The following is an 18,043-nucleotide window of genomic DNA, read 5'->3' on the forward strand; positions in this document are numbered from 1 at the left end:
TTGATTAACTACAAAATGTAAAAAAAATAACCATCAAACGGCGGTCACATGGGTAAATGTTTACTGTGCAATATAATTTAATCAACTATTTTTTTTCTACACTTTTGTATGTTACTGCAATATTACATTTTTGTGTCGAAAGAGTTCATTTCAAAAGTTCCATTTAGCCGCTACGATTATTATAACAAGTATTTCTTTTAGAATTTCCATGTTATTTCCATGCTTATTACGTTACGAAAAAATTCATAAAAATTATCAGGAAACGATTAAACGTCTGGATGAAGCAAGAAGAAGTGATAAAAAAAATTAAGCAATCACAGAATCGTTCGTCACGAGTTTAGGTTCGTTTATCAAATGTTGTGATGGTTTCTCATCATCATTGATTTTATATTAATTAATCGAACGCATTGCCATCACCTTAGATATGGCTATCTCAATAACATTACTCGTATCTATCTATCACCATTATTTTATGCTGTCTTGTAAAAATAATAGTTCTTAATGACAATAATATTTAATATTAAATAATTGTACAAACTAAGTATTACCCATTGCGATATCTCCCGAAATAATGGTGATATCGAAATTCTGGTTTTTTTAATAAGACTCACGACAAGGATAAGAACTACAATTATTTCATTTTTTAATTTATTTTAATGTGTTGGTAAAAACATTAGTAAATATTTTTATTTTTTTTTAATTATTTCAAAAAAAAATTAAAGATAGCTATTTTGTAGGGTTTATTTTTCTGAAAATATTGACGTTTCAAAATTTATTTTCATTAATTTCCTAATTTTTAAAATTTTTTCTAGTTTAAAAAAATAAATTATTATTTATTATAACTTACTAGGCACATTGAAATCGTTCAGCTGGCCGCGCGTATGAGCTAGCACGCGTGCGGCTCGGCGTTTTACATGTTTTGATAACACTACGAAGTGAAATAATTCACGATTTTTCTCGAAACCAAAAAATAAAACTAAAAATATATATTTTAACTTTTTTACCAAAACATTAAAATATGAGATAATTGTAGTAATCGTAGTCCCGTGAGTCTTATTACAGTCACAGAATTTTGATTTTTTCATAATTTCGGAAGGTATTGTAATGGGTAAATCCTCGCGGGACACTCTGTATAGGAAAGTACAATAGATACTTTAATAATATTATATTTCCTAATTCTTGATATTTGGATGATGTCTATAATATTATCACTATTTTTTTTCAGTTTAATTGTAAATCAGAAACTTATTTTAAAATCATATTAAATTGGTTATAATGCTGTTCACCAAATTTAATGAATATGTACAATTTTCATATTTTTTCTACATTTTAATAATTTCGAAAAACAATTTCAATCCAACATCCAACCATCTGTTAGTAATCCTCTGTTATTTTAAGTTTTTTTTTTATTATTTAAAAAATATAATTTAAGGGTCTTTTATATAAGAACAATAAGTTATGAAAAAATTATGCCACTCGATTCTATGATATTATATATCCTACATAATTAGCCATCCATTAGCATCGCAATAGGTTACAATTCCACAAACGTTTCCTAAGTGACAACCTAATACAATATACGTATATACATTTCGTTGTGAATAGAATGGACATTTTATGAGTATCGTTATTTTTAATATTCTATTGTTAGAGTTTTAACTTTTCGTGTTAGATCTATGATGTTCATAAATATTTTCATATTCAAACTCGAATATTGGTAATAAATAATAATATAATATTTACGGGGAAATTCCGTTAAATTCTTAAATTACAAAGTAACGTTTTTCAAACGACTCAATTTTGATTAATATTTTTTTGACATTCGAAACAACCTTATCATGCTTTCGTGGAAAACAAATTTCGTAGAATTTCAAACACCCTTACAGAAAACAAACTATTGTCTGAGCAAATTTAGTTATTATCATTTCATTATGCTCTTCATCCCTTATACCTATCGAGACCTGCTCTCTCTCTTTCCCCATCTATTTATCTTATTCGCTCTATTCGTTGTTCAAAGAAACCTTTGTCGATGTGTTGATTTTGGAAAACAATAATGGTTTTCAAACAACAAAATCTACATAGGTTATCTCGTCATCTGAAAACTTGCTTTGTTACGTCCGTTTCGCCGATATCGATTTTTGATGAAAATTACTGGTGACCTTTGGCTGTGTGTCTGCGTCTGTGGGAGGGGGGGGTGAGTTACTCATCCCCGTGCGCTGAATATCATCGTATATAAATGTAGGTGCTGCTCGTTGAGACCAAAATACCGTTATTTAATTATCCGTTTGACGTCGCGGAATACGCCAGCACAAAGGCTGTATAGTATATGAGGTATACATGTATATTTGTACAGCTATATAATATAATATAATAATATACATAAACCGGCATTTAAGATCGCTACTGCACCTGTTTAAGACAACCCCGACTGAACGATAAATGACAAAGGAATTAATCCGAGAAACTCGAATACTCGTTGTATATTTTCTCTTTGTCGTTGAATGTAATATATTATAATATATGACGTATATAATAATAGAGATGCCGGATGTATTAGATCATAATAATATAATTGTTGAGATCCATGGGTGACCTGGTATGGGTGGAAGGTCTGCGTGATGAGGTGGCGGTTGTCACACAGTCACACAACCACATCTATAGCAACATACAATATTAATTGTAAAACAATTACTTTGATACAATGATCAATGGTAATAGATTATACGTAGTATTTCAGTTTCTAATCAAGCTGCAGTTAAAACCAGGAGTAAGTCTATTGTAAACAACAATACGATATTTTAGACTGAATAAGTGTTTGTCTTTATATCGTCTAATGAGTGTGTACGAAAATAATTAATTGTTATTCTTGTATTAATACTGCATTGATATAGCCCACAAATTAACATCCACCAACTAAATATGGTTATTGATTTTATTATTACGCTTCAGTGAGAAATTACTAATAAACATAATATTACCAACGGTTGCGTGTTCCCCGCAGTTGGTTAAAATAGGCACTTTAAATTACATACCTACATGATTACACGTTTATAAGTTAGTGAAGTTATGTATTCTACAAACACAAAAATAAAGTGATGTGTAGGAAAGGGTAGTGAAGGAAAAGTAAAAACTATTAGTTATAACCAAGACCGACATTCATTTTTGGCTATATTATATGACTCTCTAGATATTAAAACAAAATATATTTTTGAGCTGCTCGACTCCTTCTCCTCCCAAGCCAATGTACACCCACTTCACCCCTGCAGGGTAGTTTGGTCAAATATTTTCTCAGTGGCCAGTTAAAATAATTATATAAATATATATATATATATATACGTGATACTATGGTGGCTATATATAGACACACCGCAATACATTTTTATATACAGCAAACGTATATTATATATGTACTGGAAAACAAACCTCTCCTTAATCTTTTTCTTTCTATATTAGAGTTTAAATCTCGTTTCCCAACGAAATGCAATCTATAAAGTCTAGAAAATTGAGAACAGATTACAAGTAGAAATGGTTGTTCCTAAACATATTTAAAACATGTTAGATACACCTGTGGTAAAAAATTTTAATGTCTTACATGCCTAGCTATCTATATTAAAATACATTTACTTACATATATTATAATATTTCCTTTTGTTTAGCTATATATATATATATATATATATTTTTTTTTTAAATTCACACAACCACAATGAAACTATTGTGAGCAAATTGTGATGAATCTAAATATTGTAACGGACACAACACTACCGCCAACAGCGCATAATCCACAGCACTACGATCATTTGACGCTAAAATTTAACGACATAGAGCGCGTACTAAAGCGTTTTGGAGGATAGTCGACTAACTAATTCATTGCCATAAATCATATGACCAAAACTATATATTATCCATTTTAATGTCGCTTTCCGTCCGGATTGAAATATGATATCGGTAAAAAAACAAGAGAAACTAAGTAGTGCGTTCTTACACATCTACCGCGGACGCAATCCATCATTGAACATTAGTAAAAGTCACACCGTATCGGTTCAGAAACCACCACTGGTTCAAATAAGCTAAATACCTTGGCATTACAATAGGGTGTAAACTCAACATCAGACAGCACATCCAAAACATTACCAAAAAGACCACCCGTACTCGTTGTATACTCTACCCCATACTTAACCGAACAATACATATCCCATCCCACTAACTGCCAAACTTAGCATACTTAAACTATACGTATCCTCCGTTCTTACATAATATGTGTTACCTCTTGGGCACCTTTCATCGGTCCTTCACATTGAAGACGTATCGAATCCGTCCAAAATATCGGTATACGTACAATAATGGGTATGCCCGATATCGACAAAAATTCGGTTCTCCTTAAATCTGCAAACTTCAAATCCATCCAAACCTCTAATCAGTACCAATCCAAATCAATATTCTACAAAAGCTTCTTCTCAGATCATGACCACATTCGACTTCTAGGTAAAATTCACACTCCTCCTACTACCAAAAAGCAACACAAACCCTACCCATTTACATGGATTAACCAATAAACCTAACCATATTCAAACTTCCATCCACTATAGTTGAGGCGCAAGCCTGGTATAGTTACGGCATAGCCATCCCCCCCCCCAAAGCAATTCTAAGTCAGAAACCACCTTCCCGACACGCTTTGACCGTGTTAGTACCTGGCTACTGCAGCTCTCGGTCTCCAATCGGCCTCTATACGACGGCTGTTGGACGGCTAGAAGCAGTTGGCCGACTAGACACGTGTCGAAATGCGTTTTTCCGCCACGCTACAGTTTGCCGCCGTAATTATATCCCGTATATTACCCGTGCCGCATATATATACGTAATTTTTGTCACCGTGACCGTATCCGTATCGTCATCTTAATAAAACTATATCTATATTATTCGCAGTCGTCTTTGCCGCCATCACACGATATATATTATATATATATATTTATCACCGTTTTCGTAATATCTCTCGTCGAATACGATATCCATTACGTATTTTTGTTTGCAACAACTTAAACCGTTTAACATCACCAGCGTATATCAATATTATAGAAACATATACCTACATAACTGTGAGTAATTAATATATATTATATTCATATACATATAATATATATATATTTGTGAGTATACCTTGTATCAAATATTAACTGTGATTTAATATTATCTAAATCCGCGAAGTAATTTAAAGAAATTATTTTATGTAATCATATCTTTCTTATTATATTCTTATATATATGTATATATATGTATGTAAAATTATTTAAATTATATTATAAATACTAATGTGAATGAATAAAAAATTTTGTTATAAAGAAAACGGAATTAAAAATTCTTTACAATATATAAATAAATAAATACAGTTCTATAGTTTTACATGGATATAAATAAAATAGATACACAAATAAAAGATTAAAATTTAAAAAATTAAGGTATCTTGTTGTTCAAAGTTATTTGATGTGTTGATTATTATGGGTGTTTGGATTAGATTACCTTTGACAGAATCTTGTTACTTTGATTGCATTTGACATTTTTTGCTAGTAGGTCTTCCTTCGAACAGGATTATTTGAACTTTTAGCAGTAGGTGTTCCATCATTTTTTCATTACCGCACTCTCATCTTGTGGAGATTCCTTTTATATTAATATATTTAGTAATTACCAATTTATTAATAAACTTGACCGTTTACACTTCATACTAAAAACAAACGAGAGGGACTAAAACTAACAGAAGGTAAATTTAGTATGAAGAAAAGTATTTTTCTTTTTTTAATATAGACCAGTCATCAACAAGGAAATGTTGATTCACTGAGAATTAATCTAGTGAGCTTATTAGGAACAATATTATTAAACGCCGATGGAAACCTTAAAATCTAATAGAAATGTGACTGAATTGTGGACCAATTAATTAATACACTGATGAAGAAGTAATAATAATACAACCGTCAACCACACTTATTTTTCAAATTCGATTCGATGAAACTATTTTCATTTCGTTTTGATTCGATATAAAATATATCCATTATAGATACCTTTACGTGATAATAATTAGATTTTTAATTAATTAATAAGACTGTTGACGAGGTCATCGCTGTATAATTGATTTTATCTGAAAATTCAGTATTATGGAAATAATATACGACACATCTCTAATAATTGATACTTACAGTTATCAGTTATCGGTTTATCATATACAATGTACCTTTACATTTTATTTATTGCTTTTTTTTTTTTGATTTTTAATTTCAGAATATACTGTTCTATTACGAGTACGAAAGCTGCAATAAACCGTCCGGAGTAATACTGCTGGAAGGCAGTTACTGCTCGAAATTAGATTTTTCAAGCGGTACGTCAAAAGTCACTGGGAAAATTCATCCAGAAAATGAGGTTAATAACATGCGATTTTTTTTCAAATTTAAACGACCACTGCTTACTCGCTATTTGTGATATTTCCAGCACTGTTTCGTCATTTCATACAACCATCCTCAAATGCGTCAGTACGAGTTCCGCGCGTCGTCAGATACGGCTTGCAAGACTTGGGTGAACGCTTTGAAACAAGCCAGGTACTATATACAACTGATGAGTTCGCTTATAGTTGCACAGCACTGCAGTGGCGTCATTTGGATATAGGGAAGCGTAGGTTGTAAACATTTTCCCATGTCAGATTTTAAAAGAAGACTGGTCGTGGGATGTTGCAGATAAGGCATGCCTGTTTTGATAATTTTGAGGAACTATAAACAGAAATTTTGTGTACATACATTGTGATAATGATTGCCATGATGTGATAGTAAATATTTAATAGTTAGAATGTATAGATCATGCGTGGATTTGCATATTATATGAAAGATGTGTGTATGTAAGTGCAGGTTTGTGTGTGAATTTTTTGTATGAATAAGAACATAATATTATCATATGATATTATGTATTTTTAGTGTTAGCTTTTTAAACTAAGTGTATATTCTTATCTGTCAAACGGAAAGACGCAGATTGTATTCCACATAATAATAATTGCAATTCGTTCATGTATGAGCTGTGTAAGATGAGTTTGGGTAAGTATTATTCGTAATGGGTTCGAAACTACCTCATTAATAGTGCTGGACATGCATAACTATTGAGTTTTTCAGTATAATATGATACCTATACAAATTGGTGCTGCATCCTGTATATACATATATATATATATATAACAAGGATGGTCACAATGACTAATGAGGCTTGCGAATCGCATGAGGCTCACAAGTGAGTCTCGTGTGGCTCTTGATACCAGAGTAAAATTAATTCATATGATATAAAAAGCATTTCTTAAAAGTAAAATCCCATTTCTTAATGTTTACCTACCTGAACGATAATGCTCTATGTAGTGTAAAAATAAATGCTCCTTTATTTGTTATAAAATTAAAAATGTGTTTTAATTTTATAAGCATTCATACCTATCTTAACAATGTGGGTCAGTCGAAATAGCTTCATAAATTTGCGGCTCAATTATGGAATAACTTACCAATGACAATAGTTCCAAAAGATTACATCAAGTTTATTAAAAAAAAAAACTATTACCTATAATACTCGTATAGATCGGATAGATCGTAATGATATACACCGAAAAATACAATTTATAGTTTTTTTTTTTTTTTTTTAAGTCGTGATGAACTGCTGCAGATGTGCAATTTTTACAAATAATTAAAATTATAAATATATGTATATATTAATCATATTTGTGATATTGACGGACGGTCTCCACATTTCTGTTGATATGAGAGAACAATATGCTTTGTATACCATTTCAAATAAACGGTATATTATTAAAAATGTTCATCCGCAACCGCATTATAAATTTCAAAAACTCATCCAAACGTGAACCGTTTTATACTCGAATTACATAATAATATTATATAACGATATATATGTACAATGAAACATATTTACAAATATCTGTGAAGGGATATAATATAGCAACAAAAATATAACAATCGGATCAATTATATTATATTATACACATAATTTTGTTTCTAAAACTACTTTTTTTTCATTCTTATGCTAATATTAATACAGTAAAAATTTTAAAAACAAAACAATCACGCTTAATTGTATCCGTAATTTCTATAGAACTTCTGTTATAATTTAATATTTGTGCATAATATTAAATTACAATATAGCAATCACCAACCATATTGAGCTCTGATATTTATTTATTTATCCTTTAAAAAATAACTAAGATTTCGGTACTTATAGGTACAAATAATATAATTGGTAGGTATTTAAATATTTTTAACTAGACTTCACCATCTTCAACGACTTATTCTCAAAATACTGTACATAAAAACTCATACATTTAATATACATTAACATTTTATAATTACTTATAATATTATGTAAGAAAGCAATTATATATTAGTATCAAAATTTAACTGGTTATTAAGTTTTAAACAAAGCAAGTGGTATTTTTTTCCAATTATTTGGGCAGTTCAAAACTTGTCCACCCCCTATCAAACACTGAAATGACGCCATTGTACTAATATCATGGCATACAGCCCGAAAAATATTGCATAATATCGGTTTTAATAACGTCGGTTCTCGTCGTTCCAGTTTCAATAAATTGCTGTTACAAAAAGAAGAGCTTGAACAACGGCACTTGCATTTGCTACAGGTCGTCGAGAGCGAGATGACTGCGAAATGGCAATATGCCCAACAGGTCGATGAGTCGGAATCAGAAATCAAAAAACTACGAGCAGAAGTAAACCATAATATTGTAAACGAATTATTATATCCCTGTAGCTTATATATTATTATAGTTATGTGCCCATCGCAACAATTGCGTCTCCGTTTTGTGAGTACCAAGTGGTAGTTATAAAATATTTAAATTATTATAATCAATTTTTGTGTTTAAAAACATGTCACAGTATTATATTGATTTTCTATAATTTTTCTAATCGAATTTATGATGAAGTTTCCAATCTTAGGAAAAACTTTTCTTAAACTAAAATTATGTAACGCAGGGCACATAACGTGTTATTATACTTCCCTGTTTGTATTATTCGAACGTCAGTAAATTATAAATTATAATAATGATGTGTTCATAAATAATTAAGATTAAGCATGCAGATTCTGCATAAGAAATATTGAATATCAATCACACAAACACTTTGAATCAGTTTTTTGTTGTGCCTACCTATAGGCAATATATCTGCTGACGAGAAAGAACGAAAAAAATCGTTCGATTAGGTTTAAAACATTTATTTTATTAGGTATGTTCTACACGTCAACGATGGCGAATATGTTCAAAAACACTCGAAAATATCCATCTGTAAACATTTCTAAAGTGCTATATAAAACCCAATTCGTTTATTTGATTAGATATAAGGCCCCATCACACATTACAACCGTCGTAAGTAGGTATATCATTTGTCGTTAAACGTAAAACATTTCGAATAATAAAAATTTAGGTAGGTATACTAGATATACTTACCATATTGCTTATACAAAAAAAAGTTCTGCTTTCGTCTTTGCTTAGTTGGCCTGTTCGAGAACATCGACCGTATCAATATTATACAATATCTATTTAGTTGTATTTAATCAACATCTCGCGATGTGATTTCCTCACATGCGCCACGTCCCGAATACCATCATATGTATACGAATCAGCAGCCAGATATTAAAATATCACTGGACAACGTACCTTTTTGGGTGCCGTTTTTATAATAGGTGTTAACATTAAAGAAGGAGCTGCGACCGTTGACATCGTACAGCGGATCCACCACCGGGTCGTTCGACGCTGGGACGACGGGCACGTACTCGCGAAGACAATCCAAGGACAGCTTCATATTCTCGGACCCGGCCACCTTCAATGTCCAGGACTCGATCGAGATGCGAAAGATCAAGAAAGTGCAGAGTTTCTTTAGGGGATGGCTGTGCAGGAGGCGATGGAAACAAATCGTCGAACAGTACATCAAAAGTCCTCACGCCGAGAGCATGCGCAAAAGAAACAGGTTAGTACAAATTACTATAAATTAATATAGGTAACTATAATACTAGGTATAATAACACTCGAGAAAAGCATACGAGTTTCCGGTGTAAATTTAATGATATGCATCGTGATTTATATTTTATATTGCGAAACGAAATCATTATCCTCCTCCCCGAAAATGCTAACTGAGTTTATTCAAACGTCACACTGATTAATATTGAAACACTGTTCAATATTTGATTTGATGCATTACGCTCGTCGTAACCCATATTATAACATAATATTATAAATAATGATTATCAACATATTAAATTAGCATTTATTCAATGGATTGCAATCAATAATGTATACCACTTTAAATTATTAACAATACCACCCGATATTTGTTTATAATAATATATTCTCCACATATATGGGTACATATTGGTATAGTATTATATTTTTCAAACCCTATTGCAACTAACTCTGCAAAATTTTTTTTTTCATAATATATTCATACATAGTGCTTCTTTTGTCATCAACTACTCATTTTATAAAAAGTATTGATGTTTTTGAAAAATGTTTGCTTACATCTTACATGATATAATTCTATTGATATCAGCTTTTTTCGATTAACAATGTGTAAGCCAATAAAAGTCCGAAATCTAAGCAAAAAGCTTAATTTTCGTGTGTTATATCTGTTCTTGAATCTGTCATTTTATAAAATTTTAATATAATCAACACTTCTTTATTTCAATTGTTCTACAAAAGTAATAATAACAATTAATATTTTTTATTAGCTACTATAATATATTATATTATCAGGTATAATATTATGATTGATGCGCTTTTGAATTATATTTTATTGCTTAAATCGTTTTTGTAAAATAATATGATTATTATATTAATTATTATTTAAAATTTGAAAAGTCCGTTACATAAGCATGAATATTTTAAAATGTTCAGAATAAATTCTAGGAAAATCTCTCTACTGATTGCCGTTGTTAAAAAAATAAAAAAATACAAATACAACTTTATCATGAAAATATGTATTGTCTGTTGTTTGTCTACTCAACTGTCAGATCACATTAAATATGCTCCGAAATGGCGAAATGTATGTAACGTTTCTATTATTGCGTCATATCGACCGAAAGCATAATAATATAATGTAGCTACCTACTATAATATTTATAATGAATTATTAAAATATATTATGTATATTGTATAATATACATCTACGGTTTATATCTGAATCGTTTGACAGTATTACTAGAAAATGTCTTTCACCGTTCCTGCACATCATACAAAACTTATTATTTATGTACAAGATGCAATAGCACATTGGTTTATATGACGGTAAACTTTATTTTTTACGTGTTTACAGTTTAAGCAAAATACATTTACGCGATAGCCATAATAATTTATGCAAACACGTGTTTACTCACGTAATCATCACAACTATTTCGAGTACAGTGATTTTTAACCTTACATTACCGTGTATACATACAGTTTCAAAACTAACACGACATTAGGTTATAACCCAACACACCACAACACATCCCAACCACAACAACAACAACAACAAAAACATAATATTATTTTAGTCGCTTATCGTTGTTGTGCACACCGCGACGAGGTTTCCCGTGGTTACGATGATGGTGATGATAATGATGACGACGATGATGATGATGATGTTAATAATAACGATTTAATCGCGTGCTTTTCCTATATAAATATATAATAATGATTATTATACGCGTATAAATGTATAATATTATAATAATTTGCATTTTTTTTTTTTTTTTTGTTCCGTTTTTAAATCGCAACCAGTCTGGTTTTTCGCATGGTCGAAGCCGAAGAAGAGTACGTGAGCCAGCTAGAGGTGTTGGTCACGTGTTTCTTACGCCCTTTGCGGATGGCGGCCAGCTCGAAAAAGCCGCCGTGCACTCACGAAGACATAAGTTCAATTTTCCTGAACAGTGAGACAGTGCTGTTTCTGCACCAGATATTCTACAAGGGACTAACGACTAGAATGGAAAATTGGCCCACTCTAATTCTAAGTGAGTATAATTATTATTATACATCGATTTGGGTTACGACCGAAAAATCTCGGATAGCCGGTCATGAGTGTTTGGCGATAATTTGGTTATAAGAATTTAGTACAAACAAATTGTAGAAAGCGAAATTGAGTTCTGAAACCGTACACAGTAACTATTAGTGTGGTCTGTATCACGTAGTACGTGACGACCATTACGGCTGACGATCACAACAACGTTTGCTCGACATGTAGGTAGCTAGTTTAATTATTTTTACCAGGGCACGTATGTTTTAAAACACACACAGCGCAGAGTCACAGAATGAAATTAAAACTGTCAGTTCAAATAGTTTGATTGACCCACCCATCACTTCAAATGACTGAAAATGGTCTCAACTAATTATCTGTTAAAAATAATTTAATGACATCCCAGTGTTTAATTATATTATGGCAAAAAGACTCAAAAGTACCTATTATATCCTATTATATTCGCATACACCCAGATCCCACCAACCAAATTTTAACCCAAGTTCGATTGAACTACTTGAAGTACGGTTTTGGGCGTTGCCGATACACTGAATACAATCGATACCGTTATATATTATAATTGTTACTATTAGTAATTTAACTATAGATTTTTCATAGTGAATATTTTATATTATTATATTATATACTAAGGAACCAGTGGCCTGTGGAAAATTTGAAGAGGCTATGGTTTAGTATTTAATATACCCTGCACTCTGCAGCACCGCCAATTGCACGATAAAGGCATTAACTGTGATATTATTACTGTAACTAACTTTCGTCATAGTTATTAGTAATACGATTGAAATGTAAAACGGATAGGTAACCTACTTAGTGTAATTAGAACTAAGTTCATTATAATCATACTAAATTATCAACTATTGGCCATTACACTCAACCGCTACCATTAAAAATCTCAGAGATGGCCGTCTCTTGATTATCCTTTTCGCTACGCCACAGTTTGCACCGTTTACGGTAATATTATCTATTACGAAGATGACTATGATGATGGCCTCGAAGGGAGTGGGTCACTAAGGATAATGATTTATTATGGGTTGTGTGTTATCGATAATGTCGCGTGTACATATACCGATTTCCTTGTACCCGAACACCATCAACTAATAAGTTACCATATATTATTAGTGGCCTACGCGCGTTTTTGTATCTATACTGAAGTGGTGTTCTCGGCATTCTTCAATTACTCTAACACGCCTCCAGTAACATCGGTCTCTCGTTTCACGAAAACAATAGCCATCTCGTAATGTTTTTTTTCCGTTCCATCTTGATATTAATTTTTTCCTCTTAGATTGAAAAAATATATATAGTAGGACTTTCGCACGGCATCAAGTGCCAGTCACCATAGAAACAAACGCCCTTACCGTATTCGCTTTGGTCTCCTGCAGTAATCACAAGGAACTTTTCCGCACAAAACTTTACTCGGCCAAAATAAATTTGGCAAACGTATTACTTCTATCTCTCTCCGGCCCACCATCTCTTCCTCTTGTTTTCATTTATTTTCACTACAGCTCTATTTTCACGTTCTCTAACGCAATAATAATGTTTTATACTCGCTTCTAATACTGCCAGAATCAACCGACATAATATTATATTATAAGGTCGCCTGTGCGTGTGAGTGGAATTCTACATTTAATTTATTGATTTGTTGGACATTCCCTAAACCCGTAATATTATAAAATTAAAGATAGTCCGTGGCATAGACGTTTCGAAACTTTGAGAACTAAATTATACGGTACGGTCGATTCTCGGTATAACTGTATATTATGATCTTATTTCGACTGCAGTTAAAATTCGTTTCGATTCCCGCGAGCTTTGAGTTCATATACATACTTAGGAACCGAAGGTTGAATGCGGTATTTTATTATGTCGGTCTTAATTCTTAACTACGAAAAACGAGTGATTTTTTTTTCATGTCGTTTTCAGGTGATCTCTTCGATATACTACTACCCATGCTGACAATCTACCAGGAATATGTGAGAAATCATCATTACAGTTTACAAGTGTTGACCGAATGCAAACAAAACCCTGCATTTGTTAACCTTTTGGAACGATTGGAAAACAAACCAGCATGTCATGCACGGTCATTGGAAAACTTCTTAATAGTGCCAATGCATCAGGTGAAACTTAAAATTGATGAAAAATAATAGTAATATTTTAATTTACTTTAAGTATGAACTTCACGATAAAATCTTGGTTTATAGAGTTTTGGAAAAGTCAACGGTAAAATCTATGACACCATAATATTAATTATTTTATAATTTATATACCTAGTCAAATATCTTATATACCTATTATTGATTTATAAAAGTTATATTATAGACAATTTATCTCAATTGGATTTTTTTTTTTTTATAGGCTTTCATTTTTACAATTGAATTGTTAATATTCTAAATTAAATTGATGTTTTAGATCAGAAAATTTAATATTCAAATTATATACATATAATGACCAGAAATAAATTTATATTTTACTATTGTATTACCTTAGCTATATCGTGTGCCCCAGACAACAGGGTACACTTTATCACACATTACACTGTTAATATCTTTCAATTCTGTTTGCGAGACATTAAACTAGACTAATCAATCGTAAATTCTTATGACTTAAAATTTTTTAACACATATTTTGTGCATGCGCAATAAAACTTCATTTTTTTGTTTTTTTTAAAGGCAACCTCTATTTTAAATATCATTTTCGGATTGATCGATTTTTTTCAAGACAGTTTGATGAATCAACTTTTGTTATAAACTCAGAATTAGCTAAATTAGAGCTATTATATAGGTATAATTTGGTAATTTAAAAATCTTATTAAATTTAAATATTCATTTAATTATTTACTTTTTTTATTTTTTATTGTTCGTATTGTGTACACACTATTGTGTAAAATTCTGTAAAACCTATTACATACAAAGTAAATAAAATTTGTAAAGTTACATTCGTATGGTAAACATTTCTTTAAACTTTTTTCGATCAATTAAATTTATATTAACTCTTAATTGAATATTTTTAGTATACAGTATTAATGCATTTTATAAATTGGCCAAACTTTTATAGTTGAACCGCATTGTATTTTATAAATTATAAATAAATTACTACTCATGAATGTAAATTACATATTTTATTTTTAATACACTAATACCTAAGTGGGTGTATGTACTTAAATTATATACATTTTTTTAAAGTCAACTTTTGGTAAATTGATATTTTTTGTTAATAGATTCCTAGATACATAATAACTCTTCATGAGATATTAGCACATACGCCTCACGACCATGTGGAAAGAAAAAGTTTACAAACAGCCTGTCAGAAGCTGGAAGATTTAAGCAGACAAATTCATGACGAAGTTAGTGAAACTGAAAATTTGCGAAAAAACCTTTCAATCGAACGAATGATTATCGAAGGCTGTGATATTCTACTGGATGTCAATCAAATATTTGTCAGACAGGGTACTCTGGTACAAATGCCAATAGCTAGAAAAAAAAGCAGAATACCCCATTTCAAAACTGAAAAAGAAGCAATAAGACAATGCTTTCTATTTACGAACCACATGATAATCACAACTAGGCAAGTATTTAGATATTACTATAGCATATAAATTATAAGTGTATGGAATTAGAATACATGCTATATTTGAATATTTACATTTATTTTAGGACTACTAGTGGAAAATTACATTTGGCACCTGAAGTCGGAAAAATATCTTTGGCAGACTGCCGTTTAATTGAAGACCCTAATGATAAAGAGGACGACAATAACAATCCAGGAGACCTGGAAATTCCAGATGGAAACAACGAAGGTATTTAAAGTTACGGTTAAATCAAAAACATTTATGACTGTTTCTTTTTTTCTAAAAGCTGACGATTCAGCGGGCACCAGTCATTCAAGTGATGTTGAGAATAGCGATTGTGAAGGTTTAAAATGTTCATCTAGTCCAAGTCCAAGTCCTAGTCCAAAACCACAAAATTATGATTTTCAACTTTGTGTTGATTGTAAATCGTCTTCGCCTATTGCAGTTCATTTGTATGCACCCTCTTTACAAGAAAAAACTGCGTGGGTCAGTGATATTAGTCAAGTAAGTACAATCAATCTTAATATATGCAACACACAAACAAATAGTAATAAAAATTTTAATTTCAATGTAATTTATTTTACGAAAATTAGTGTATTGAAAACTTAAGATTTGATGCAATGCTTCGGAATTCAATGTCAGATACATCTTCTGTGACAATGCCAAATTCGATGCGTGATCCAAAGCTTTTTAAAGATGACAAGGATATCAAATTTAGCAAATACTACAATTCCTGTAGGGTACGTCAAATGTTTATTTTAAACATAATAATTTTGTTTAATTTAAAATTACCTCTTAAATTTAGATTCCGCGTATTCACCATGCTACAAAAGAAAAACTGATATCTAGACTTGTGGATTTAAGATTTTTATCAATAGATTTTCTGAATACATTTCTTCTTACGTACAGAGTATTTACTGATGGAGTTACTATTTTGGAAGCGTTAAAAAAGGTGTTTTATAACAATGATGTAGATGCATATGAAAATAGCGGACAACCTATAAATAACACGTAAGTTAATAAATTACCATATTGCTTAGTGAAAATCGATTATGATTATTTTGTTTTATTATAACTTTTAGGTCATTAGATCGCAGTGAATTGCACAACAATCATCATCTCACCACAGGGGATAGAGACAGAAGACCCAGCGTCATTTCATCAACCCGAAAGAATAGTGGCGCCAGTTCTGTATCCGGTATCCATTCTATTAAAAACGCTCACTGGAGCGTTCTATGGTACTTACGTGTTTAACATATATTTTGATGTAATTTACAGGCTACGGATCAGAGATCAGTGACCGAGATAGAAGTTCCAGCGTGGATTATCAACATAGTCCGAAGGGAAGAAAATATAGTTTTCGAAAACGTAAGTTTTAATAAAAAGTAATAGTATTAGTGGTATTTCTAATACAAATATAAATATTTTTTTAATGGTACAATATAGTTGAAGAAGAGGAAAGAAAAAATAAAATTAAAGTGTCTGAAGAATACAATTCAACGACTAGTTTATACCAGCAATCCTCCCCGGGACGAAAAGTCAGCATACTAATCGAAGACACAGGTGACAATTGTCATTTAGCCCCTCCTACTATGGTTAAAGCAACTTCATCATCTAGTAATGAGACTCTGACTGGAGGTTAGCATTCAGTTAAGCATGTAGTAGTTTTTCTGTCTCTAAATGTTTGCTTTTTTTTAGATAACCAACCAACAGTAGTTGCAACATCTCCATGTAGCAATAATAGTAGTTCGACCTTAGTAGCTACGACTTCTAACTGTGAGAAAAGTGTTAATGAAAATAAAATCAGTAGTTTGCCAAAAGTATCTCCACCAGAACGTAAAATACAATCGCCTTCAAAAGGTTTCCCCATTCACCATGGACATGCGATTAAATTTGGGTCCATAATATCAGATGCAGCTAAAGAACTCGTAGAAAAGTAATATTATATTACTTGAAGTAAACAAAAGTATAATACATAGTTTTACAGATTTCATTCTGAAAAGCATTTTTCCACTCCACAACCACGTAGGAGGAGTTGGTTTAATCATGATTGTACTCCAACCATAAGGAAAAAGAGTTTTGGCGTTTGCGAGGACGATATGGGTGGCACTGATGAAAACGGGTGGCTCAGTAACTTGCATAGTGCATCATCATCAAGATCAGCTTCACTTGCAAACTCTAGCATTGCACAGGTATTATTCATTGCTGGTACATTCTTAAAACGAAACTGAACATAATAGTTGGATTTCTGTAGTATTTCTCTAGAAGAAAATCATTTGCATGCGCTGGTGATGCTGATGGCTGTTACAGTGGAAGCATATCACAGAGAGCTAGCATGCAACACGATAGCCCTCCACTGTCTAGTCGAGTCGGTGTTGTAATTACGTCATCGAGACAATCAAAAAGAAGGTAAAACTTAAGTTTATATTCAACTCATATC

General features: G+C 31.5%; 1 protein-coding gene across 7 annotated transcripts in view; it reads left to right on the forward strand.

Annotated features, from left to right (window-relative positions):
* LOC107165669 (ras-specific guanine nucleotide-releasing factor 2-like) overlaps positions 1-18,043 on the forward strand; it is a 54,761-nt gene that overhangs the window by 24,953 nt on the left and 11,765 nt on the right. For 3 of the 7 annotated variants that reach the window (XM_089226143.1, XM_089226144.1, XM_089226148.1), the window contains exons 3-19: positions 6,268-6,405; positions 6,475-6,581; positions 8,602-8,764; positions 9,718-10,001; positions 11,789-12,018; positions 13,959-14,152; positions 15,253-15,599; positions 15,689-15,831; positions 15,890-16,107; positions 16,197-16,343; positions 16,409-16,614; positions 16,686-16,801; positions 16,882-16,971; positions 17,050-17,241; positions 17,302-17,539; positions 17,591-17,795; positions 17,858-18,012. In XM_089226143.1, coding sequence (XP_089082269.1) covers positions 6,268-6,405; positions 6,475-6,581; positions 8,602-8,764; positions 9,718-10,001; positions 11,789-12,018; positions 13,959-14,152; positions 15,253-15,599; positions 15,689-15,831; positions 15,890-16,107; positions 16,197-16,343; positions 16,409-16,614; positions 16,686-16,801; positions 16,882-16,971; positions 17,050-17,241; positions 17,302-17,539; positions 17,591-17,795; positions 17,858-18,012 — 3,173 coding nt within the window. The remainder of the gene's footprint in view (positions 1-6,267; positions 6,406-6,474; positions 6,582-8,601; positions 8,765-9,717; positions 10,002-11,788; positions 12,019-13,958; positions 14,153-15,252; positions 15,600-15,688; positions 15,832-15,889; positions 16,108-16,196; positions 16,344-16,408; positions 16,615-16,685; positions 16,802-16,881; positions 16,972-17,049; positions 17,242-17,301; positions 17,540-17,590; positions 17,796-17,857; positions 18,013-18,043) is intronic. The other 4 variants (XM_089226145.1, XM_089226147.1, XM_089226146.1 and 1 more) reach the window with 4 other exon arrangements.

The sequence above is a fragment of the Diuraphis noxia genome, unplaced genomic scaffold (genome assembly GCF_037042655.1).
Source record: "Diuraphis noxia isolate RWA-SAM2 unplaced genomic scaffold, SU_Dnox_SAM2 contig0004, whole genome shotgun sequence".
Lineage (NCBI taxonomy): Eukaryota > Metazoa > Arthropoda > Insecta > Hemiptera > Aphididae > Diuraphis > Diuraphis noxia.